Here is a 25449-nt window from a genome sequence, read left to right on the forward strand (position 1 = left end):
AAAAGAGAAAAAAAAGGGAGTCATTCTTTTAGTTTAGCGCAAATAAACCCTTTTAAAAGAAATATTTTGTAGTAGTCTTGTGTGAGGTGTAAGGTTTATTTTTCATAAAAATCAAAAGGGAAAAGTACATAGTTTTGATCGAACTATGCGGGTCTAATTCTCACCGGATGTGAGATACGTAGGCAAACCTCATCGGTTCCGACCCCAATTTTCCAAAAAAGAAGAAGAAAAAGAAAAATCCAAATATATTCTTCTTTTCCTTAATCCCTTCTTAGAAATCTTTCCTTAGAAAATGAAAAAAAATTCAAAAAATAATTTCTTTCAAAAATAAATTAAAAAAGTAAAAAAAAAAACTTCTTTCAAAAATTCCAGAAAAAAGGATTGAATTCCAAAATATTTTTTTTTCTTTCACAATTGAAAGGAAAAATTTCAAAATTCAAATATATTTTATTTCTTCTTTAGAAGTCTTTCTTTCAAAAAATCAAAAAAAATCAAAAATAAAACTTTAAAAAAAAAGAAAAATATCTTTTTTTAGAAATCTTTCTTTCAATAATTTCAACAACGAAATAAAATAAAAAAAGTCGAAATTCAAAAAAAAATTATATTTTTATTTCTTCTTTAGAAGTCTTTCTTTCAATCATTCAGAAAAAATTATTTAAAAAAAAGTCCAAAAATTCTTTATTTGAAGTTTTTCTTTCTACCAAAAAAAAATCAAAAAATATTTTTCTTGTTAGGAGCTTTTGTGGAGTTATTTGTATATGAGTAAAAAAAAATTAAAGTTAGTTTGTGTACTTTATTCCTGATTTGTTCCTGAACTACGTAATGATATGATTCATGCGGCGTCATCATACGTAGGCAATCCATATCGGATTCGATCATATCCATAAAAACATTGAGTGAAAAAATAAACAAAAAGAAGAAAAAAAAGAAAGAATAAAAATATTGGGAAAAAAAAAGAAAAAAAATATTGAAAAAAAAGTGACAGAAACAGGAGAGAAGAGGGAGTCATGATAGCTTCTAGCTCGAGGGGGCGCCACAAGTCATTCAACCAATCATACATGCTTCCTAAGGTCCTACAACAACATTATCCCCATCTAGATGTTGCTTATGTCGTGGCACTGCCTCCCTATGCGGTGATGAATGCGCAATCTTACCCGCGGCCACAATATTATACAGAAAACCAAGCTCTACCCCCCAGAAATGTCCATCCTTACCAAGCTCCATATAATCATCAACCAAATGACCCCCAATACAATCCTCGCCCAAGAGAGCCTTTCAGAAAGAATCAGTTCACCCCTATTGGTGAATCGTATTCAAGCTTGTTCCAAAAACTAATCAGGCTAGATCTATTGCAGTCAGTGGCCCCGAACCGGCCAAACCCCGAGTCTCCCTCGCACCGAGCTGATGTTAGATGTGAATACCACTTTGGAGCAGTGGGACACAGTACATAGGATCGTTGGTCCCTCAAAAGGGCAGTTGAAGATTTAATTGAAGCTGAAAGAATTGTTTTTCAGGATGAAGAAGCTCTTGATGTGATGAACAATCTGTTGCCTGCGCACAACATCGGGCCAATAGTCGGAATGATTTGTGAAGATGAGGAATTTGATCTGGCACTGAAGGCCGTTACAGCCATTGTCGAGACAGAAGAAAAGCCAAAAAACGATCGCCAAGCTTGAAAGTTCTCCATCAGACGGGAGTCTCGGTAGCCAATCTTGCTATCCTTTCTGCTTTCGAATTATTTCAGGGTGTAATCCGGATGTTTTACTTTATTATCTTACTTTCTGACGTAAACCCTTCTATCTTTAAAATTTAAAAAAATCAAATAAAATTAATATTTCATGGTCTAGGAATGTCTCTTTTTTTAATTTTGTCACTTTTTTTTCTTCTCTTTTGAGTTCTATTAATGCAGATTTTAATGACATGACATGCTTGCGGACTTCATGCCCAGATCCTAAAATGCTGTCAGACCCCGAAATAATGAATCACGAAGCAGAATGTATTGAAGATAAGGCTTGTAATGAAATATACAGAGAATTAGAATAGTAAGCCTAAACAAAGTCCAAATGAAACCGCCCTTACGTGATTGGTTTATAGCATTGAAGCCATGATACCAGCAGGAGTTGAAATTTCCTCTTTTTGGATATTTGTTGAAATCGAGATCAAGGATTAAGATTGTGTCCAAATCCGGTTAAAATGGTTGATTTGAATGGCTGAAAAAATGGTTAGCTGCGATCTGCCACAAGCAGCTGTACCAACAAAAAATGGCTCATGCCTATAACAAGAAAGTGTGTTTCAGAAAATTTGAAGTAGGGCAACTCTTGCTGAGATGTATCCTCCCGCATCATGAAGAAGCTGAAGAAATGTTTGCTCTAAAATTGGAAAAGTTCCATATATTATAACAAGAGTCTTGCCAAAATGAGCATTGTATTTAGGATACATCGAAGAAAATGTCCTCGATACAACTATCAATGCGGATACAATCAAAAGGTATTATGCTTAACTCCCTATGCAACATTAATATTTTCTGATTGGGATGACGAAGGCTTTCATTCTCGCTACCCAAATACCATTAATCCTTTTTGCCAACCCTTTGAGCCGGTTACCTTTCTTTGATTACCCTCTTTGGAACCTAAAAGTGTTATTGAAAAATGAAATGAAAAAAAGAAAGAAAGAAAAAAAATACAAAAAAAGAGGAAGAAAAGACAAAGAAAATGAAATGAAAAAAAGAGAGAAAAAAAGGAAAGGAAAAAAGAAAACAAAAACAAAAGAAAAAAAAAACAAAGTTCCCTGAACTATGTTCGACTTGATTCCGAAAGGATACGTAGGTAAATTTCCCCAAAAGTGAAACTGGAGCAGATGTTGTAATGGTCTGGCGATGATCTCGCCTGAATGGTTCCAAAGTTGTAATTCAATCCAAATTATTTTTACCCAAATCCTTTCAAGTCTTTCCGATCAATCGGTGAGAATGTTCAAGGATCAAAGAATACGGCTACTTGGATCCGATGCAATAAAAATGAGAGAAATAAAATGAGTGAGTCTTATTGGTGAAAACTCATACTGGCACCATGAGGCGATGGTAAGCAGAGAAATGAAAATGAGAGAGTCTTGTTAGTGAAAACTCATAAAGAGTAAGGCGAGAAGAGAAATGAGAGAGGTCAGCTCGTGAAAACCCGCAAAGGGCGCCCCTGATCGAAAAGAGGATCCTCACATCCATCGGCACCGATAGAGTCCTGGCAAGGTTTCTCAATTTTGAGGCAAAAATTGTGATGAATTTCTAAGAGTCGGACGGTTTACACATACCAGGCATCCAGTCCAAAAGGCATGTCATGTTCATTGAAGTTCGCATGTACTCCAGATAAGTCCTTATTTCCTTTCCCCGAAAGGGACACTTCTTGTTTTAAACTCATTCTTCATTCCATTGTTTGTTTTCTTTGAATCCCTTTCGGTCTAACATTGTTCCGAAACTAAGACAAAGAAAGGATGGCAAGACTGATTTATAGGGTTCTCATTTGGTGCGAGCTAATGTGCAGAAAGGCACCCAGCCTCTTCACGAGCATCAAGTCGACCCCGACTAGCCATGGCGGCCGATGCTTCGAAACCAAAACTCTTGGAAAGAGAATATCAAATGGAGCGCCTATAAAGGCAAATGAAGTTGAAAAGGTTGAGTCCCACGTGGCTAACCGTCTCGGCTAAGAGTTGAAAAGGCCAAGGTACCCCAAATGCTCTGAATTTAAAGTTGGGAGAAAAGAAGCCAGAAAAGAAAGGCCTACGAAGGCGAAATAAAGTTGGAAAAGGTTAAGTCCCACGCGACTAGCCATTGCAGCAAAGTTTGAGGAGCCGAAAGTTCCCCAATGCTCCGAAGAAAAGAAAAGAAAAAAAATGATGAAAAAAAAAAATATAAAAAAGAAAAAAAAAGAGAAATCAGAAGGTAAAGACCTACGAAGGCAAGATAAAGTCGAAAAGGTTGAGTTCCACCAACCAATCATCATGACAAAGTCTGGAAAAGCCAGAGTTTCTCCAGAGTCAGAAATGCAGTCGGTATTCAGGAAGCAACCAGTTGCAGTTGAAAGGGCCGAGATTGAGTGATTGAAACAATCAAGACCACAAAACCAACCACCGTTTCAAACTAACAATTGTTCTTTATTTGAAAACTTGAAACAGGTGTAATCCAAAGTAGCCTTGCAAAAAGCAGGTACAACCAAAAAGAAATGTGCAAGTGCTAAAAACAGCTTTGCAACAACAATCCATAAAAAGAGAAGTCCCCTCCAAATTTTTCCCGCATTTACTCATTCCATGAAAATAAAAAAAAGGGAAGAGAAAACAAGACAAGATTGAAAAAACTAAAAGAGATAAGAAGAAAAATTCAAAAAAAAAAAAAGTAGCTTAGATCCCCAATCTCAATTTTTATGATTTGCCCATATAGGGTCTCATCTCCCTAGTTGAGATTATTTTAGATATAGGGTCTCCACTCCCTAGTCGCCTTTTACCAACATAGGGTCTTCACTCCCTAGTTGAGATTATTTTAGACATAGTATCTCCATTCCCTAGTCGCCTTTTGCCAACATAGGGTCTCCACTCCCTAGTTGAGATTATTTTAGACATAGAGTCTCCACTCCCTAGTCACCTTTTGCCAACATAGAGCTCCAATCCCTAGTTGAGATTTTTAGACATAGGGCCTTCATTCCCTAGTCGCCTTTTGCCAACATAGGGCTCCACTCCCTAGTTGAAATTTTAGACATAGGACCTTCATTCCCTAGTCGTGTTTTGCCAACATAGGGCTCCAATCCCTAGTTGAGATTTTTAGACATAGGGCCTCCATTCTCTAGTCGCCTTTTGCCAACATAGGGCTCCAATCCCTAGTTGAGATTTTTAGACATAGGGCCTCCATTCCCTAGTTTCCTTTTGCCAACATAGGGCTCCAATCCCTAGTTGAGATTTTAGACATAGGGCCTCCATTCCCTAGTCACCTTTTGCCAACATAGGGCTCCAATCCCTAGTTGAGATTTTTAGACATAGGGTCTCCATCCCCTAGTCGCTTTTTGCCAACATAGGGCTTCAATCCCTAGTTGAGATTTTAGACATTGGGCCTCCATTCCCTAGTCGCATTTTGCCAACATAGGGCTCCAATCTCTAATTGAGATTTTTAGACATAGGGTCTCCATCCACTAGTCGCCTTTCTCCAACATAGGGTGTTCACTCCCTAGTTGAGGTTATTTATAGATATAGGGCTCCACTCCCTAATATCTTTCTCCCAAAGATACACAATTCTTATTTTATCGCTTTCAAATAAAGAAATAGTTTAGATTTTAGAAACAAATAACTCACGAAATTTTTCTAGTGAAAACTAGAGCAGAAAAATTTTGTTCGTTTGTTTGTTTTAGTGTCTGAGCAGGTTTTACATCGAGGCACAGGGTTTGAGACGACCAAAAGAATGAGTCTCAATCCAGAATAAAGAAAAGAACAAAAAGAAGTGAATTTAAAGTGCAGAAGCTGAGAAAAGATGCAGACTGCTCAAGATATGGTTGAAGTCACAAGCTTTGCATGTCCCGCCTTAATCCGAGAAGTTGAAAAAGGAAAGAACCAATACCTGCAGCTAACAAGCATTAAGATTCAGATCAGGGTCCGCATGAAGAACCAACCAAGACACAAGATCAAGTTTCTGAAGACATAGATAGGATTTTGTAGTTTCCTTTTCTTTAATGTAACCTTTTTATATCTTTGATGTAATAAACAAGATTGCAGACGGGAGCTTCGACGGAACCTCACTCGACTCCTCAACTCATCATTCCACCATTCTCCTTGAACTACATGCGACCTGATTTTCCTATAACCCGGGATATGTAGGCTGCCCAAAACCAGGACTCGGTTGCACTCTTTTCACTTTTATTTCTTCCCTTTTAAATAATGATATAGTCAAAAATTAGTGACATAGCTCACATTTTCTTTGTCTGAAAACTCTTCATGTTTCCAAACAAAGAGGGGTATGCTGTGAGCACCTAATTTTTGACCATATTTAAATTTTCATACTTATAAATATTTTAAAGTCTAATTTATATATTTAATCTTTATTTCACCTTTATAGGTTTTACCTAAGAAAATTAAAAATCACAAAAAAAGAGTTATATTTTTCTAAGTAGCCACTTTATTCTTGCAAAGGAACGAAAAATTTGCAAAAAAAAATATTGTTTCCATTTAGTTTAGTCGATTTCTACGTTAGAAATTTCAACCAAATAAATATTGAACAGTTACTATATCTATTTTATTATTTTTAATTTAGTAATAGTAGTAGTATTTATTTTATTTATTTATTATATAATTCCAAATCCTACACTCTCTCACGTGGTCTACTACTCTATTTTGTCTCTTATTCTTTAAAATTTCCAAAAAATAAAATAAAATAGTCTCTTCAATTCATTTATACCATTTTATAGAAGAGAATCTTTTCCAGAACAAATTATGGGATATGTTTTTCAATTTAGTGGGACCATTTGGACTTTAACAACTTTTGGATTTACTCCCTCCCATCACGTTTTTGACTAAAAGGCACCATATTATTGTGATTTTTTGAATGGGCACAAAAAGACCATGCACGTCACACACTTTTTGACTCACAAAAGATAACGCACAGCACACACTTTTTTGACTCTGGCCTCTCCTTCACATTCAAAAGAAAAAAGGGCTTAAACCTCACCTTCTTCATTCAGACATAAACGAGCACACGTAGAAAAGACATCCTCCCCACGTCGATCTTCTTCTAAAAAAAATACAAGATCCACTTTAGACCTTCACCTACAAACAAAGAAGCAGCCCGAAATTACAGCAAAAGTTGTCCCAAAAATGCAGCAAAATAGTTGCAAAACCTGCCTCCATTAATGCCAATCTTTCAGCTCCAAAACTAAAAAAAAAGGGCATCGATTCTCCCTCCAAAAACCAGCTCGCAAACATCACAAAACCAACAGAAAAAAGTCACTCTTGGTCGCTAAAAATTGAGTGAAAACAGTTCGGGAAAAGTCTCCGACGAGATCTTGGTTCGAGGTTCCGGCGTGCGGTCAGTTAGGAGTTGACGATAAAGGTCTCATTTTTGTTTCTGGATCTCTTCACTTTGAACGAGGTTATGTACCAATCAGAGATCTTTTCTTATCAATATATTTGAAAACAGTTGCATATTCCAGGTTCGTTTCCATGCTCTTATCAGTATTTCTACTAAAGTTTCATGTTTTGAATTATCGTTGTGATTATGTGGTGTGTTATTTAACTATTGAATCAATATGAATGTTTGAGTTGGTTTATTGCTCTTTGTTTCATCAATGACAAATTCTATCGTGTTTTGAATCAATCTTTTACTAAGTGCATATGTTGTTTAATAGTTATTCTTGTCAAGTGAGGTCCTTATGGCTTTATGTTAGGTGTGAGTATTAATCATGAATTGGAAAAGTCAAATAAGCTACTGCTTAATTTGGTAGAGATCACGTTGGAGTTTAGCATGAATTTTTATTTCATTCCATTAATTTTCTTCGTCAAGAATTAAATCTAGATAAAAAAATGAATAAGTAGAATTTATTTGCTAGTCGCATCATCTTACTATACCCGGCATAATTGACATCTCCAGTAATCTTTAATAATCAATCTTACCTTTTTCATAATTCTACCATGTAACCTTAGAGCCTCATAATAATTCCAAACTTAGCAAATAATTAAATTACTTTGAATATTGTGGTATACTTTAAATGCGGCCAATAATAAATTATCGTGACTATGAGTACAGTTCCTGTGGCATAATTATGGTACATATTTCCAAATTCGAGTGCACTCTTATGTAACTTGACCTTAACTGCAAAGTCATAATAAAATTATAACGTTATTTACAATGTAATTTTGTCTTTCAATAATAATCAAGCGATGAAAGTGGGCATAGGTAAAAATATGAGAACCAAATAAAACACAATTTATTCAAAATAATATTAGCCAAATATAGTCAATAAAGCGACCGTGCTAGAACCACGAGACTCGGAGAATGCCTTACACCTTCTCTCCGGTCAACAGAATTTTTTACATGGACTTTGTTTTCGCAGACCAATAATAATATGGTCAAATTTCTTTTGAATAGGGATTTCAAATAAAAGGTGACTTGGAACACCCAAAAAATTAAATTCCAAGTGACGACTCTGTAAATAAAACAATCCTTACTCGAATTTGTCACTTTAATTGGAAAAGACCCACAATCCATAACATTACATATCTTTTGGAGGGGTAAAAAGGGGTGTGACATTGACCAGTAGGAAGGACGGCAGACAAGTAAAACATCGATTTGTGTCCGTCAATAAAACGTTTTCATTGATAGGAGCTTATAAATCCCTCATCCAACAGTAAAACACACAATAAATCTACCAGATTATCCTCTGTAGATATTGGAAAGCAGAAAATTCGCAAAACATATATATATATACGACCCTTGGTCCCGGCGGGGCTCGAACCCGCGACCTTCGGCTCATAAGACCAACGCTCTAACCAACTGAGCTACGGGACCTTATGATATGCGAGCTATACTTTTCTTATATAATTGGCAGAATCCATAAACCAGACTTGTTGGACTCCCTTGTACTTTTTTGTACTCATTTTTAAAATTGGATTGCTCCTGATATACAAGGCTGAACAGCTCTGTGAATAACCCTTTCTTATAAGCAAAACCTGTGTAAATTACAGTTGGATTCAGTTCCATTATCTTTATTTAGCCAAAATAGTCCCCTTGTTTTTTCGTGGATTAGCACCTGGACATACTTTAGTAGACATAAAGATATCGTCTTTGTAACAACTACCAAATCACAAGGGAGGCTAGACGTACCATAATACAACATAGTACATACTCGGATGCTAGAGGTACGATGAAATATCATAGTACATACTCGGAGGCTAGAGGTACGATGATGCTACATAGTACATACTCAGAGGTTAGAGGTACGATAATACAACACATACAACATAATACATACTCGGAGGCTAGAGGTACGATGATACAACATAGTACATATTCGGAGGCTAGAGGTACGATGATATAACACATACAACAATGTACATATTAAGTTATTTGTATAATCTACTGTTATTGAAATTTTGCTGAACCCACATAACAGCGAAGGGGCTCCTAACATTGTGCTTTTCACTCTCCCACAATATCGAACCAAACGCCATTTGCTCAGCTATTTTCCTGCTGCTGTTGAATGCATAATGGCTCTCAAATTTGACCACATAGCTTTGTTTCTGTAAAGATTCATTGAAAATCAGCTTCCTTGGCTCTATACTTAAACTCACCTTTTCAGAATTCAGATTCACTATCTTTACTTTGTACACCTCGGGCTTAGATACCGCGACATGTGTCAGTGTCTTCTTAACTACATGAACATAGGAATCAGGCCTGAACATAACAGAAAGTGATGGATAGTTAAGATCAAGTGGAGATCCAGTGAAACCCGAGCAAGGATTTGACTCGTTCGTGAAAAGTTTCATTTGTTTCTCTGTGTAATTCAAGCTGCATAGTAGGTTGATGTAGTCTGATGTATCAGTGTCGTATATTAGGCCCGGATCAATAGCCGATTCAGGGTTCACGTGCCCGGCTCCAATGCTGATCGGAGTTGCTAGCTCCATGTCTTCGTGTTTTATGATAGGGAGTTGTGCATTGTCGAATGCTGTGGATGTAGTCATGAGTGCGGATTTTATAGCAGCCGGGGACCAATCTGGATGAACAGCGCGGACTAATGCAGCTACTCCGGCTATGTGAGGGCACGCCATTGATGTTCCCGAGTTTATATTGAACTTCACTCTCCTTGGATCCATCTTGAGACGTGTTGGGGAAATGTCACCTGCATAGACACACACAATGTGAAGAATCACTAAATAAAGAAAAGCGGTAGACTAGTGCATAAAGTATCCCTTGCTCACGCAGGGTCGGGCGAAGGGCCGCACTTAAGGAGTGTGATGTAGACAGCCTATCCTACCATAAGCATTAGTGGTTGCTTCCACGCAATATGAAAAATCACAACAATTTCAAAAAGTATAAAATTCCTACCTCATAAGTTTAAAAGTGTCGTGGGGTCAATGGTAAAGAATAAAGGTTGAATGCATAAGGTATAAATCCTGGATCCGTCTCTGGTTACCTGGCCATGCAGCAAGAATGTTCAAACCCGGAGCAATGAGGTCAGGTTTGAGGACTTCAGGAACAACAACATTAGGCCCTCTTGAAGAAAAGCTAGCAACAATTGGAGCTCTAACTTTTTTCCCAATTACTGTATCCTTTCGACGTACGAACCCTGCTCTTGGATTAGCATTGGATTTGATATAAGAAAGAAGCTCTATACCTTCTTTATAACCCAATGTTGCAGAAGGCAATGTGTAAGCCATTGCTCTAATCCCTTCTCCTTCAGTTGGAAGATTTAATTGAATCAGTCCAAAACCACCTGCTTTCTGAATTAAAATCCCATTTCTAAGAGCTTCGATTTTACTAGTGTTGCAAACTACAATCTTTCGTTCAACTTTAGAACGATCGATTGTCATTATAGAACAATTTTCAATATAAACAAGAGAGTAACTTTTACCACTGATTCTCCCTGGATAAAGAGAAGAACCAACAAAAGTCTTGTTGTTTGATAAGTTGATTTCAACGGGGAAATCGCGATCAAGTGATCCAGCTCCAACTGTTGTAACCCAAGGTGCTGTATTGTGAACTGAAAATGGATAAGGTCCAAGATTTCCAGCTGAAGAAGCAACAAATATGTTCCTTTTAACAGCAGCAAATGTTGCAATTGCCACTGGATTTTCATAAAACGGAGCATCATCGTATCCTAAAGAGAGCGAAAGTATGTCTACGCCATCTTTTATAGCACTTTCAATAGCTGCTAAAATATCAGATTCTGCACAAGAACTACTCCCACAAGCTTTGTACATTGCAATCCTAGCTTTACTCGCAATCCCTCGTGCTTTCCCTTTAGCAAAACCAAATACATTGGCACCATTTACCTCTGTACCTGCTGCAGTTGAAGCAGTATGTGTTCCATGTCCATTTTGATCTCGTGCCGATTGATGATGATAGTCATTCTCAACACCCTTAACGAAATTCCTAGCACCAATAAGTTTTCTGTTACAACTACTCGTCGCGTTGAATTCAATTCCATCAACACATTTACCTTTCCACCTTGTTGGAATAGGACCAATACCATTGTCCTTGAAACTCTCACTCTCAGGCCAAATCCCTGTATCAACAAGGCCAATTATAACATCATCTCCAAAGTTAGATTGTGGCCACAGACCATAACCTGTGTTTAGGCCAAGAAAATTCGGCGAACGTGTTGTGTCAAGCTTGATTCTAGACTGATCTTTGAAAATGTGAATGACTTCTGGAAATTTATTTAGTTTTTCAGATTCTTGATCAGTCAATCTTGCTGCAAAACCTTGTAACACTACATCATATGAGTAGAACAATCTTGGAGAAGTAGAATCTGAGTCCATTTTGTTTGCAAGAACTGACTCAACCACTGAATTATACCATTCATCTTGAGTTAAGTAATGAGATGGCTTGGCTTTGGTGTCAACATGGACAACATAAGTTGACAACAGAGGATCAGATGCAATTGGTAAGACTAGTGATGTGAAGATTATGAAGAAATTGAGTGCAGCCATTGTAAGTCAAGTTGTGAACTTCACTAGCTAACTCATTTTTAAAGAAAAGAAAGTGCAAAAATTAGGGAAAGACAAGTAGTCCTCATCCTATTTTTAAAGAGCCAGGAGTTTTTGTTTAGGGGCATTTACATTATCAAATTCCGAAGATTAAGCTCTCCACTATATGTAGAGGTCCAAGAAAAAGTCGAACCACATTGAGTCTTATCTACGCAGTCTTACCTTTCTTTCTACAGGAGTCTATTTCCGCGGCTTGAACACATGACGTCCAAGTCATACAGAGGCAACTTTTAGTGTTGTGCCAAGGGTGTAAATCTTGCAAGAACGGAAAGAAATAAAAAAAATTAAACATCAAATATATTTTGTTCTATAAGGCAATTAGAATTTCTTTAAAACTAGAAGTTTTTTAAATCTCAAAATTATATCCCTATGTGAACTTAATATCAAATATGATTGAGACAACCACATTTTAATCATAACTAATTAGAACAACAACAACAACAACAACAACATACCCAATATTATCCCACATTGTGGGGTCTGGGGAGGGTAGTGTGTACGCAGACCTTACCCCTACCTTGTGAAAGTAGAGAGGTTGTTTCCAATAAATCCTCGGCTCAGGAAAACATAAGCATCACATTAATTAAAAGAAAGACAAATCCTAAGTAGTTAGAAGGAAAAATAATTTCCAGCATGATAAGCTTCATCCATCATCTTATGTTTTCTCTAGTTTGAGATATAGATGAAGTAATGGTTCATACATTCCCAAGACTTCTTCTTTTTCCTGATATAATGCACCTTAAAGTCAGTAATTTTGCTTATTTTCTGATTCCAAAAAGCTTCAAACACTCCAAATAACACTCTTGTCCACATTCATCATTGCAAAAGGCCAACTTTTTGCTATGTAATTTGAAACTTATCCAACTTTTCTTTGTTCTTTTTATCATACCCTTCCAAGAGATTCTTCATTTTCTCTTCCTTTCTGGGCCGTCAGTTTCAGCAGCTGTTATAGTCCAAAAAAGAGAGACAGCCAAAACACTGTCCTTGTAATAGATATCTAAACGGCTTTACTTGACATGATATCTTTAGCCTTTACTCCTTCCTTTTTAGTTAGTGTCTTTTTCCTTAGCATGATATTGTTTTTTATGATGGCGGCGGGTCTAGCTTTCACACACTCTAATTATTCTATTAGTTCCTGTTATTCTATAGTCATTCTCAGGTATGCAATCTAGAGATTATTCGGTACTTATTTTTGTCATAAAATTTTAAACTAAAAAGCTTAACTTCAGGACAATTCAGGACATTTTTATTTTGAAAAATTAAACTGAAAAAATAAAATTCAAGACGCACTAGCTAATTTCTAAATAGCAGCTCTTTAGAGTGGCTACCTGGTGTCATTTATACTAAAATACGTACAGGATAACTCTGCACACCAAGAATTAGACCCAAAAAAAAAAAAAGATATTCTAATTGTTACTCCCCCCATTTCAATTTGTTTGTTCTAGTTTAACTTGACACAAAATTTAATAAAGAGAAGAAATTTTTTGATACTTGTGGCCTTAAATATGTTATAACATTTGTGTGGCTTTAAAGTTTTTAAAACTTGTGATCTTAACCAAGTCATAACATTTGTGTGACCATAAATGCTTCCCATTAAAGAAATATAGGAATGTGTCAATCTTCTCGAAACGGACTAATAAGGAAATAGCGCCTATTATTTTTGAAATTAAGGGAGTATAACAGTGAGTACCCATTTGGTTCAAGGCCTCCTCCCATATCACACAGAAGGCATCATTTTTCGTCAAAGTAACAAATAGAAATAGAATTGTGAACTCAACAAAATAAAATTTAAGGTGACATTAGGTAGGTGATCCAGTATTTTCCATGTTCAGACTGCACCTTCACTATGCACTTTCGAAGGCTATAACCATAATGAGATCTGTCACAACCATTTTTATTCCAGATTGTTATCACACTAACAGAAATGAAGGGTAAGACTGTGTGCGATAGACCTTTGTAATCCGGTTTTTACCCGGACCCCGCGCATAGTGGGAGCTTAGTGCATCAGACTGCCCTTTATAGTCATCACACTAGCATGATATTTTTGTCAATAGTAGGCAACTCCTAGTAGCAAAATTTACAGATCAAAAAAGAAAAGAAAATGCCGGCAAAATTTTCAACATAACATTCTTAATCCTCTCCTAAATCTAGAAGATGGCCCTTGTAAGCCATCAATAATTCCTCTGCATTTTCAGTAAATCTCGATATATACTTTTCAAAGAACACATGCCCCGACAAACACATCACATAATAAAAACTTGGCTCTTTCTTCACAAGTTTTCTTGACTTTATCAGCTGAATAACTTGATATCTGGGAATCACTCTATCCTCCATGCTAAACATCAAAAGTGTAGGATGCTGTACTAAAGTTGACTTCTTTAACTCCATTGTTTCCAAGAAAAATTCTAGTCCGAGTCTTATTTTCTCCTCTGAACTTCGGAATAAACTTGGCGCCCTCCTAAACACCTCCATGCACTCATTTATGGAGAAACCAGAACTCTGAAGCAAAAGCAATTTCCTTGAAAAAGACTCATGACTAATACAACCTAACGAATGAAGGCCGTGCACCAACATTCTTGAATCAGTAGAAAATCCGATATCTATAAGTTTAGAGACAAGCTTTTTAAGCTCAGATTCAGGCAAAGCAAAAAGATGAGGTTGCCTCTTCAAGAGTGATGATAGTTGAGACCCAACAATCCCAATGCTCTCCAGATATGAAATATTAGGAATCAGTCTCAAGTGAGGGGATTTGTGTAACAACCCAATCGCACCTTCGCAGAACCCGGAACCAATCACCATTATCAGTACCGTTGATAAGGACTTTATCGAGAACTTCAATGCAAGGCTTTAGTATTTTTTCCACACTACGTGTTAATATAATTGCCTTTGTGGAAAGTAGCCTACCCAGATCAGAACCAGTGATACCCAATTCTTGTAATAGTTGGATCTTTGGCTTGAGTGTCTTTTCAACATCGGCCAGGAGGATTTGCGGGACATTACGAACAGCGGATTGGATTTGTGCATCTGTGAATCCAATGGACTTGAAGAAATCGACAACCGATTCACATAGTTGGATCGCGGTCATGAGTCCTTCTCAATCTGTTCACAGGCAGCGGCCAGAAAGACTTACAGAGAGTTTTAAGAGAAAAACTTTGAAAAAAGCTATTCAAAGTCAAAGATAGGTGGAGGTGGAACAAAGAAGCTACCCATGCTTTCTCCAAGCTTAACTTCCCTGGAAAAAAAAGGTGAATAAATATTACCCCTCAAATAAATTAACGAATAGAATAACCTATTGTGTTGTGTTTGAGACCTACAAATTTGAAAAGATATAAATGCCAAGGGAAACTGATCTATAAATCAATCCAAAATGAAGTAACATTTTGCCATTAAAGTTCAATGATAACACAAAAGTTTACTCCCTCTATCTAAATTTATGTGTCCCTCTTTTCATTTTGGAAAGGCCGAGAATGTTTAACATCATCTCATTTTTATATAACTCTCACACTATCAAGAACTCATATTCCTTAAACTACACAAATTTAAGTTTGATAATATGTTTTCCCCAATTAAACTAACTTTTTAACCATGAATTTAATATTTTTCCATCAAAAATATATGACGGAGGGGTATTTATTATTAAGATAGTATTTTTCACATCTGCTAACATACAAACTTCAAGACTCAAGTGGCCAGTGTGGATAGAATTGATGACGACAGCATGCAATTTCATCTTTGACGACATTCATCTCTTTTCCTCATTCCATTATAAGTATACAGAGACTTTGCAATAATTAAAAGCAGATATATAGAACATCATAATTCATGAGCCAATATCACATAGAATACAAATGACAATGCAAATAAATTGTGAAAATAAAAACTCAGAGAAGCACACACTGCAGCTCATAAGCCGTACTACATCACTAAAAATAATTGTAAAAGGGGGCTAGGATTTTTTTTCTCACTAGAATCAGAGAATAGGATTCTCATTTTGCATAGCATTGGGTTATTACCCTTCCACTTATTTGTTGTCTCTTTCGATGCTGATTATTATTTTTCTGGTCTCTTTTGTTGTTACGGATTTATTCTTTTCTTCTTTTCTGATATTATTGTCTCCTCTGTTGAGCCGAGGGTGTCCCGGAAACAGCCTCCCTACCCCTTGGGTTAGGGGTAAGGTCTACATACACTCTACCCTCCCCAGACCCCACTAGTGGGATTTTACTGGGTTGTTATTGTTGTTATTGTTTAATCAGAGAATAGGAATCCTAGAGAAGAAAGCGAAACAGACCATAAGTGAACTTACTAATAGATTTCGATGGAGATAGATCTGGCCGAAGAATTGCCCGAAAAATAGATGGACAGAATAGTAGCAGCGCCAAAAGAAGAGAACTCAAAACAATTTGACTGTAATCACACTAGCATGACATTTTTGCAAATAGTATGGCGTCTTTAAACCTTGAGTCAATAACAGGGAAGCTTGAAGCCTAGCAAAATCGGCAACATATATTACTTAAAAAGAAAAAAAATTCTGGTAAATTCTCAAAGAACATTTTTACTCTTCTCCTAAATCTAGAAGATTGCCCTTGTAGGCTATCAATAATTCCTCTGCGTTTTCTATCCCAATTTATGTGTCCCTCTTGTCGTTTTGGAATGTCCCAAAATGTTTAACATCATCTCATTGTTTATAACTTTCACGCGTTCAAGAATTCAAATTCCTTAGACTACTTAAATTGTAAATGACGTGATGTTTTCTCTAGGAAACTAAATTTTTAGTTTTAACAATAACTTTAATATCCTTTTCCATCAGAATTAATCTGATAGAGAGAGTACTATTAAATTATAACTATTGCATTGCCTAAAGTACTAGTATCAAACTCAGTGCCCATGTGAATAAAATTGATGACAAATGCATGAAATATTAAGTACCTCCAAAACTAAAAAAGCTGAAAACTCACAAAAAAATGTTAATTTTCTCATCTTTGACGGCATTAATATCTTTTTACTCTTCCAATATAAATTTACAGATACTTCGCAATAATTAAAGCCAGCTTAATAGAACATTGAAGTAAGCTGAAGTGAGAGTAGATACTGTGTGTGTGCTTGTGTGAATAGTACGTGTATCCGAAGGGAGGGTACTAAACGGCTGATGGGGGACTTAGTTATTACTTTTGGGAGATTGCATTTCAACCCTAATATTTTTCTATGTATCAGTTGTATTATCTACATATTTATCTGTTTGTAGTCTCTATTTTGTCACTTCTAGTCCAGCTCCTTAATCACGCTTTTGGAGCTGAAATCTGATATGCATTGAGCTTGAGCTCCATTTTCAGAGTATGAATGAGAATCTCTAGTTTCTTCTTATTTCTTAGTTTTATCTTAGCTCCAGTTTCGCATTTCAGATTCAGTTTTGGTTCGAATTGTATCAAACATCATAACTTTACAAGCCAATTACACATAGAAGACAAATGAGTACGCAAATAAATTATAAAATAGAAAAACTCAAAGAAGCATACAGTGGCAATTCATAATCCGTATTATATAACAAAAAATATTTTGTAAAAGGGGGTTAGGGTTTTTGTATAACTAGAGACAGAGAAGAAGAATTCTAGAGAGAGAAATTTAAAGAGACGATGAGAGAACTTACGACTCGAATTCGCCGGAGATAGACATCGCCGAGGAGCTCGCCGGAAAAAGAGACGGACGGGGAGTTCGCATCTGTTATACGGTCCATTATTCTTATCCCATCGGCTAGATAGGATTTGGGCTTATTAGTTTGAAAGAAAACCTATTGGCCTAATAATACATTTTCTTTCGGCACATTTGCATCTATACCCGCTTTTTGTGTCACGTTTTAACTTGTGCTCGCTTTGCAAAAAAAATTTGTAAGTATACCCATTTTTTCGCATAACTTCAGCATACGGGGCTGAAGTAGCAAAGACAATCGCACAAAACTTCAGCATTCTAGCAGTCGGGCCTAAAGTTCAGCTCTATAGCTGAAGTTTTTATTTTGTAACTGACGAACTTCAGCTGCTGAAGTTTTTGTTTGTAAGCTTCAGCTCTAGAGTTGAAGTTTTTATTTTTTAACAATCAAACTTCAGCTCTATTTTATAAGCTTCAACTCTAGAGCTGAAGTTTTTATTTTTTAACTATCGAACTTCAGCTCTAGAACTGAAATTTTTGTTTGTAAGCTTCAGCTCTAGAGCTGGTAGCTGGTGGAACTAAATAGCAACTTCATGATCCACAATATACGTAATCTAGAAATGTAAATTCCGAATAACAAGTAGCAACACCTAATAAAATGAACATTAACAGTAGTTCAGTTTATTTACACATACACACAATGCAGCAGGTAGCGGGAGGAATTAAAAAAACAATTTCATGATATACAATATACATAAACTAGATATGTAAATTTCGAGTAACAAGTAGCAATTCCTAATAAAATGAACATCAACAGTAGTTCACTTTATCTATACAAATACACAACGTAAAATTTATATATAAGTATGGAATTTGAGAGTGTGTGTGTGTGTTACCTGGCTAGACGAAATGAAGTTTTTGTTTGTAAGCTTCAGCTCTAGAACTGAAGTTTTTGTTTTGTAACTGTCGAACTTCAGCTCTAGAGCTGAAGTTTTTTATGAAAAAATAAGCTTTTTATGTTATCGTCCGCTTTAAATGCAGCAACCTCATTTCGTCTAACTCACACTCAGCTTTGCTCAGCCATTTTTATTGCTAAGCAACTGATATTCGAAAATACAAAACAATTAGGAAATCCTTATGAGAATTTATCTTTATGATATGTTGGAGTCAAAGTCTGGCTTATAGGTTCAGTTACAGCTTTAAAATAAGAGAATGACAGCGATTAAGGGTAATGGCGTGTAATGCAGTAAAAGAGAAGCAACACAGAAAAAACATTCCACTTTGAAATGAAAACAACAAAGACTCAGACTACCAAGAACAGTAATGATTCCTAAAATGACATATTCAAAAGATTCAGTAGCTCCACCATATTGTACAATCTCAGACAACCACCAAGGAACTTGCATTCACAGTTTATATACATAGCCGTAACAGATTTCTTACAGAAAAGGGAGAAGGAGAAGTTTGAGAAAGAAGAGGCGGATATAACTTTGAGGAAGAGAAAGAGGGCTGAAATTGTTTAAAAAGTGGGTACAAATTAAAAGTTTTAAAAAAAATGGGTATAGGTTAAATGGGGACGACCAAATAGGGCGCCCCGTCCAATTTTTACTTTTCTTTCTGCCCAAAATGTTTTTTAAATTCCAAATTGAATTTATTTCTTGTACCAAAATAATAAAGGGAATTTTACCTCCTATAGTAAAGATATACACCATATTTATTATAAATTAAAATTATTTTAAAATATTATTTTCTATAGCTACCTTTTATATTTTTATAGCAAAATAAGTATTTATGGTATATACTACTATTGAGGCATGAAATACGCTATTTATGTTTTTCATCTCTCTTAGACAGCTGGACATACATATTTTTAAGGTGATTGTCGTTACTGTATTCATGAATACATGGCGCGTACAGCTGAACTACCCTGATATTAAGCGCTTTTTATTGCTGTATTCATGAATACAACATCGCGAATACATGTGAATACATGCGCGTACAACTGGACTGCCCTGATTTTAGGCATTTTTTGTTGTTGTATTCATGAATACATGGTGCAAATACATGCGCTTACAGCTGGACTGCCCTGATTTTAGACACTTTTTACTGCTATATTCATGAATACAGTAGCGCGAAAACAGATGAATACATGTGCGTACAGTTGGACTGCCCTGATTTTAGGCGCTTTCTGTTGTTGTATTCATGAATACATGTGAATTCATGCACGTACATCTAGACTATGCTGATTGTTAGGCAGAATACAACAGCGCAAATACAACGAATACACTACTATAACAACTGAATAGTAGCTATAGGAAGTAATTATGTATATGGTAACTATAGAAAATTAATAGTCACTAAACAATAGTGGTTTCTGAAAATTTCTCAATAATAAAACCGAAACAAAGATAAATAGTATTATACTACTTATCTTGTGAATTTATATGTACAACTCTTTTTATCACATATTTTTAGTGTTAGATCAAGGATTTAAACATAGGGGGTTCTGAATTCTACTAAGACAATAAGTTCTAGTCAACAATCAACAATAACTGGGCCAGATAACAAATTTGAAGAGTTTATGAAATTGTGATACAAATGGAATCAAAATACTAGATTTTACAAGGATAATCAGTAAAAAAAAGAAAATTGGAAAAATAATAATTGCAATTAATTTCTTATATATTTAGTATAAAGTCACTATAACCTTTTTATAGTTATTTATAGATTTATCGCTTATCAAAATACAAAAAAAAAAAAAAAGGCACCATTATAAAGACATACAATGAAAAAATACTTTGATCAACAATCATATGTTCTTCACAAAATATGATGCCTTTGATTCTTAGATGAGATTTTTTTTGATATTTCCATCAAATTCTTATTGATATAGAAGTATCTCTACCAATTTGATCTTGTAATGCCAATATCTCAATAGGAAACTCACAATTACCCACAGATGGATTTTCTGCTGTAATTTCACCTAAACCATCAAAATCACAAGCTTCTACCTTTTGCTTCTCCTTTTGAAAATATGCATTAAAAGCATAAGAAATCTTAGAATCATCACTTAATCCATCACACGAACCTCCTTTTTCCAAACGTGTACAATCTGCTTCTTGACATGCAAAATTATAATATTTATTAACCAAATCTTTATCACTATTGTCCCCATCAAATTTACACCATCTATTTGGCATTGTCACAATACCCTTAGCTTGAGTTGGATAAATATCACGATCTTGTAATGAAAAATCAATCTTGTATTTTGGATTTCCATCTGCTTCGTAAATTCCCCAGTGTCTTTGAAATGCACCAAATATAGCACGAAACTCATTTTCATCTGATAAACTATGGAGAAATACATCTATAGGCCCTGGCCTAAGAGGTGTTCCTTTATTTGATGCTAAAAATTTCAATAAACCCTTGTGAAATCTACGTGCATTTTCAATATTTGCATGTGGATATCCGTCTGTTGGCCAACCAATTTGACCTATCATAATTTTCATATTAGGGTATCCTGCTTTTGTTATTGCCCATGCAACGGTATCAATCATTAACTCCACTGCATTTCTGTACGTGATATTACCATCTTGAATCTTGAACTCGCTCTTATTATCAAAGAACGCGAATTCCATTGGACATTCAAGTATTTCTCTAACCATTTGGATTGGAAACATGTTCAAAAGAAAGGGTGTTCCTGTTTGATTGAAGAACTCTAATGATTCAAGCATTAGGGTTTTTATATCATCGCGAAAATCGGCTTCTGATGGAATTTTTGTAAGCTTTAATACATCCATACCATGGGAAGTTGTTGTTCTTATATACCCTAAACCCATATCATTTAGAGCTCCTCGTACAAGTTTTATCACATTCATCAATTGATAGGTCTTTGCAGTTTCTCTAAAGAACGATCTCGAAAAAGGTTCAGACCCAATAGTTACTTCCCTAAAAAAAATTACAAGAAAAAATAATAAAATCACAAAGATTGCAATAAAAGTTGAGATTTAAAAAAAGAAAAAAGAAAAAAAAGAATGAACAACATACACTATATTTACACCTTTGTTGACAGGTTCCTTGACTCGATCATTTACCCATATATAGGCGAGGTCTTTCCTATTTACCAAATTAAAGGTTTGATGTCCAAGGGTAATAGAGATGCTAATATTAGTAGCAGAAAATATTTCAATAATATCATTGGCTGAAGTCATTAATCTCAATGCTGGAATTTTATTTTGTAAAAGTAAGTCAACAACCATTGATGGAACCAATTGTTGTGATTGTTGCCTGCCCCAAGTGATACCCACAAAGCTATTTACACGAGTTGCCATGAACAAAACCATGAAACACATGCCTATGTTGAGCCTCATATTGCCTTTTCTTTTTGAAAGATTCCGCTTCACGACAATGATACCTAGAAGCGAAGTCAGGAATTTTAATAACATAATGAGATTTGAATAAATGCAAAGATAATTGAGATTCAATTTTACGATGTAAAAAAAAGTTTGAGTAACTTTTTCCGTTTGCATTAATTTACTTTTACCTTATTTATATAATATAATTTTTCGATGGAACGAAAAGAGATTGAACTGAAACCCCCTATGAAAGTTTGCCCTGGATGATATATACCTGTCTTGTCACAAACTAAGCCTTTTGTGGCTCTCCAAATTAAATTTGAAGATCCCACAGGGGTTTGCTTCTACTTGGATAGATGGAGAGAAAGATATGTTTCCCTCAATAGATTAAGTGATTAGTTTTTTTCTTAAAAAATAAATAAAAAGAAAAACCTAACGCCAAAGGTGAATACATACGTCCGCTTATTACGGGCATGCATTAAAGGTTATAAGTTACGCAATATTCAGCTTCACTTGTTTTATATCACAAACTTTAGAGTATGTGCGTTGCCCCTATACTTCATATTAATGAGTATAAACTTTTAAAAATTATACAAATAATATTAACTTATGTAATTGAGTTATAAAATAAAACTAATAAAAGCACAGGCTTTTGAAAATGATAAATATTGATCATATATAGTCATTTTAATACAGAAAAAACCGTGTACATCACACAAAAGTATTCTAATGTCTTATCAACTTTGGTATATGAGTTGTGCATTTACATTAGTGGCTTAAATATAACTGAATAATATGTTAACTCGTACTAAAATACATTTTGTAACAATATTATGTTCTTCATGACCTTAAAAAATAAATTCTATTTGCTCAAGTACATAATATAAATTTTATCTTATTCCTTAATGGAACTTAAACTGAAAAATACAAAAAATAAAAGAGACTCCATATTATCAGGTTTAACTATCATACAAAAAATTTAACTGGATGAGGATTGTTTAAACCTAACTACATGTGTTTCAAAAAAATTAATTACCATAAAATTAATATTTATTATTATTATTTAACCAATATGAAGGTATCATAATGTAATATAATTATCAAAATGTATAAAAATCTATTAACATTTCATGTAAATTTCAATGTGCATTTAGATAAATCATTACAACAATATTTGCAATATTTATTTTTATTTGCATATACATTTTTAATTTTTTGAATTATAAAAGCGGATTATAGTTAACTAATTAAAAAGCTATTTATTCATAATATTTAGTGACACTGTACTTAGATTCAACTGGATATTATCTCTCTTAATTTATGAAGAATGTTGCTGAAATATGGTCTTTTTTATTATTTGAATAGATTTATCATGAGAATATTACTATTAATACTGATATTTTTCATGAGTTTCATAATTATATCAATAATTAAAGGTAATCATGAGCTAAAATACATACGAAGTATAAAAGATAACAAAAACCTAAAAGAGGAATTCTTTTTTAAAATTTAAAAACTAATTCTTCCAAAACTAAAATCAAATAAAATGCATAACTTATAGCGTTCTTTTGATTTAAAGTTTTAAATAATAAACATACTCTTTGTTCCTCAAGTGAGTTCCATGTGCTTCAAAAAAATATAATTCATATTATCTCAATATGAAAAGTATGTTAATTTAAATAAGGTAAAACTTTTGTTAATTTTAAAGTCCTAAATATTAATATTTCTTATATATTTTAAATAAGAAAAGATTTCTAGTAAATATTAGTTGATTTTAAACTACTAAATAATAGAAAATTAATTAAAACATTCCTAAATATTAGAAAAATAATTAAATAATTATTCCAAACTATTAGGAAATTAATTTGAATGACTATTTTATTTAGTGTGAACTCTATTTTTAAAGGGTAAAAAAGGTGAACGACATTTCGCTAAGGGTCTTCGTACATTTAATATAGAATAGATGAGTCACCATTTTGTTTAATTATTCAAGAGTTTACAATTTAAACCGACAATATAAGAAAAATTTTACAGTATCAAATCATCCAAAATATTTATCAGAAACGACTTAATGAACAATAGTCATCGCTTCGTCATGACCGTTCTTTATTTTTTGGCATTTTAGGGCTATGAAGCAAGAATTCAGCATGATTCCCAGATTTTCGTGTGTTATAGTCCTCGCCATCTGCATGAATTCGATCGACCGACTCAGAATCGCCTAAAATTTTATGGAACCATAAAAAATGACCTCATGAATAATAGCCATCGTTTCGCCATGATCGTTCCTCTTTTTTGGCATTTTAGCCATAAAACAGGAATTTAGCACGATTCACATATTTTCGTGTGCTATAATTTATGCCATCGGCATGAATTCGGGCGACCGACTTCAAATTGCCTAAGCTTTTGTAGGACCAAAAAAGATGAACTAATGAACAATAGTAATCGTTTGGCCATGACTGTTCCTCATTTTTAGCATTTTAGGGCTATAAAGTAGGAATTCAGCACGATTACCAGATTTTGTGTGCTATAGTCCATGTCATCTGCATGAATTCTTGCGATCGGCTCCGAATCGTCTAAAATTTTGTGAGACCATAAAAAATAACCTAATGAACAATAGTTGTCGCTAAGCCATGATCGTTTCTTATTTTTTGGGGCATTTTAGAGCCATAAAATAGGATTTCAGCATGATTCCCAAATTTTGTGTGCTATAGTTCATGCCATCTGCATGAATTCGGGCGACCGGCTCTAAGTCGCATAAAATTTTGTGGGACCATCAAAAATGACTTCATGAACAATAGCCAACGCTTCGCCATGACAGTTCCTCGTTCTTGGCATTTTAGGGCCATAAAATAGAAATTTACACGATTTTCATATTTTCGTGTGCTGTAGTCCACGCCATCTGTATAAATTCGGGCGACCAACTCTGAATTGCCTAAAATTTTGCGGACCATAAAAAACGACCTAATGAACAATAGTCATCGCTTCTTCATAACATTTTCTCTTTTTGTTTTTGGGTATTTTAGGGCCATAAAATAGGAATTTAAGATGATTTCTAAAATTTCGTGTGCTTTAGTTCACGCTATATGCATGAATTCAGATGACCGGCTCCGAAATGCCTAAAATTTTGCGGGACCATAAAAAATGACCTATTGAACAATAATCATTGTTTCGCCAATACCGTTTCCCATTTTATGGCATTTTAGAGCCATAAATAGGAATTCAGCACGATTCCGAGATTTTCATTTCTATAGTCCACACCATCAGCATGAATTCGGGTGACCGGCTACGGGTTGCCTAAAATTTTGTGGGACTATAACAATAACCTAATAAATAATAATCATCACTTCGCCATGAACGTTCCTCCTTTTTTGGTATTTTAGGGCTATAAAATAGGAAATCAGCATGATTCCCAGATTTTTGTGTACTATAGTCCACGTCATCTACATGAATTCGGGCGACCGAGTCCGAATCGCTTAAAATTTTGCGGGATCATAAAAAATGACCTAATGAACATCGTTTCGCCATGACTTTTTCTCGTTTTTTGCGTTGTAGGACCATAAAATTAGAATTCAACATGATTCCCAGATTTTTGTGTGTTATAGTCCACGCCATCTGCATAAATTCTGGCAACCGACTCCGAATCGCTTAATTTTGCCGGACTATATATAATGACCTAATAAAAATAGTCATTGCTTCGCCATCAACGTTCCTTTTTTTTGGTATTTTA

At 34.8% G+C, this 25449-nt stretch overlaps 1 protein-coding gene, 2 long non-coding RNA genes and 1 other non-coding gene across 8 annotated transcripts in view; 1 reads left to right on the forward strand and 3 right to left on the reverse strand.

Annotated features, from left to right (window-relative positions):
• The first annotated feature begins 564 nt into the window (after positions 1-564).
• Positions 565-25449, forward strand: part of LOC142170805 (uncharacterized) — a 37821-nt gene continuing 12936 nt past the window's right edge. The window contains exon 1 of the long non-coding RNA XR_012700387.1: positions 565-7172. This is a non-coding gene — a long non-coding RNA (uncharacterized LOC142170805). The remainder of the gene's footprint in view (positions 7173-25449) is intronic.
• On the reverse strand, positions 8454-8527 carry TRNAI-UAU (transfer RNA isoleucine (anticodon UAU)). The gene has a single exon. It is a non-coding gene; the product is annotated as a tRNA-Ile (tRNA).
• Positions 8786-17534, reverse strand: LOC107808311 (subtilisin-like protease SBT1.8). Of its 5 annotated transcripts, none has more exons than XM_075233542.1 (5): positions 17372-17534; positions 14934-14959; positions 11890-14826; positions 10152-11243; positions 8786-9857 (listed from the first exon to the last, which is right to left on the reverse strand). In XM_075233542.1, exons 3-5 carry the CDS (start codon positions 12017-12019, stop codon positions 9082-9084), a joined length of 1998 nt encoding a protein of 665 aa, XP_075089643.1. In that variant the 5' UTR covers positions 12020-14826; positions 14934-14959; positions 17372-17534; the 3' UTR covers positions 8786-9081. The 5 variants fall into 5 exon arrangements, with proteins under 5 accessions (XP_075089643.1, XP_016488309.1, XP_016488308.1 ...); XM_016632823.2 differs by having other exon boundaries at positions 11890-11982; positions 12183-14959; XM_016632822.2 differs by lacking the exon at positions 14934-14959.
• Positions 20883-22108, reverse strand: LOC107808310 (uncharacterized). Its single transcript, XR_012700388.1, has 3 exons — positions 21911-22108; positions 21415-21781; positions 20883-21315 (listed from the first exon to the last, which is right to left on the reverse strand). It is a non-coding gene; the product is annotated as an uncharacterized LOC107808310 (long non-coding RNA).

Source organism: Nicotiana tabacum, chromosome 16, assembly GCF_000715075.1.
Source record: "Nicotiana tabacum cultivar K326 chromosome 16, ASM71507v2, whole genome shotgun sequence".
NCBI lineage: Eukaryota > Viridiplantae > Streptophyta > Magnoliopsida > Solanales > Solanaceae > Nicotiana > Nicotiana tabacum.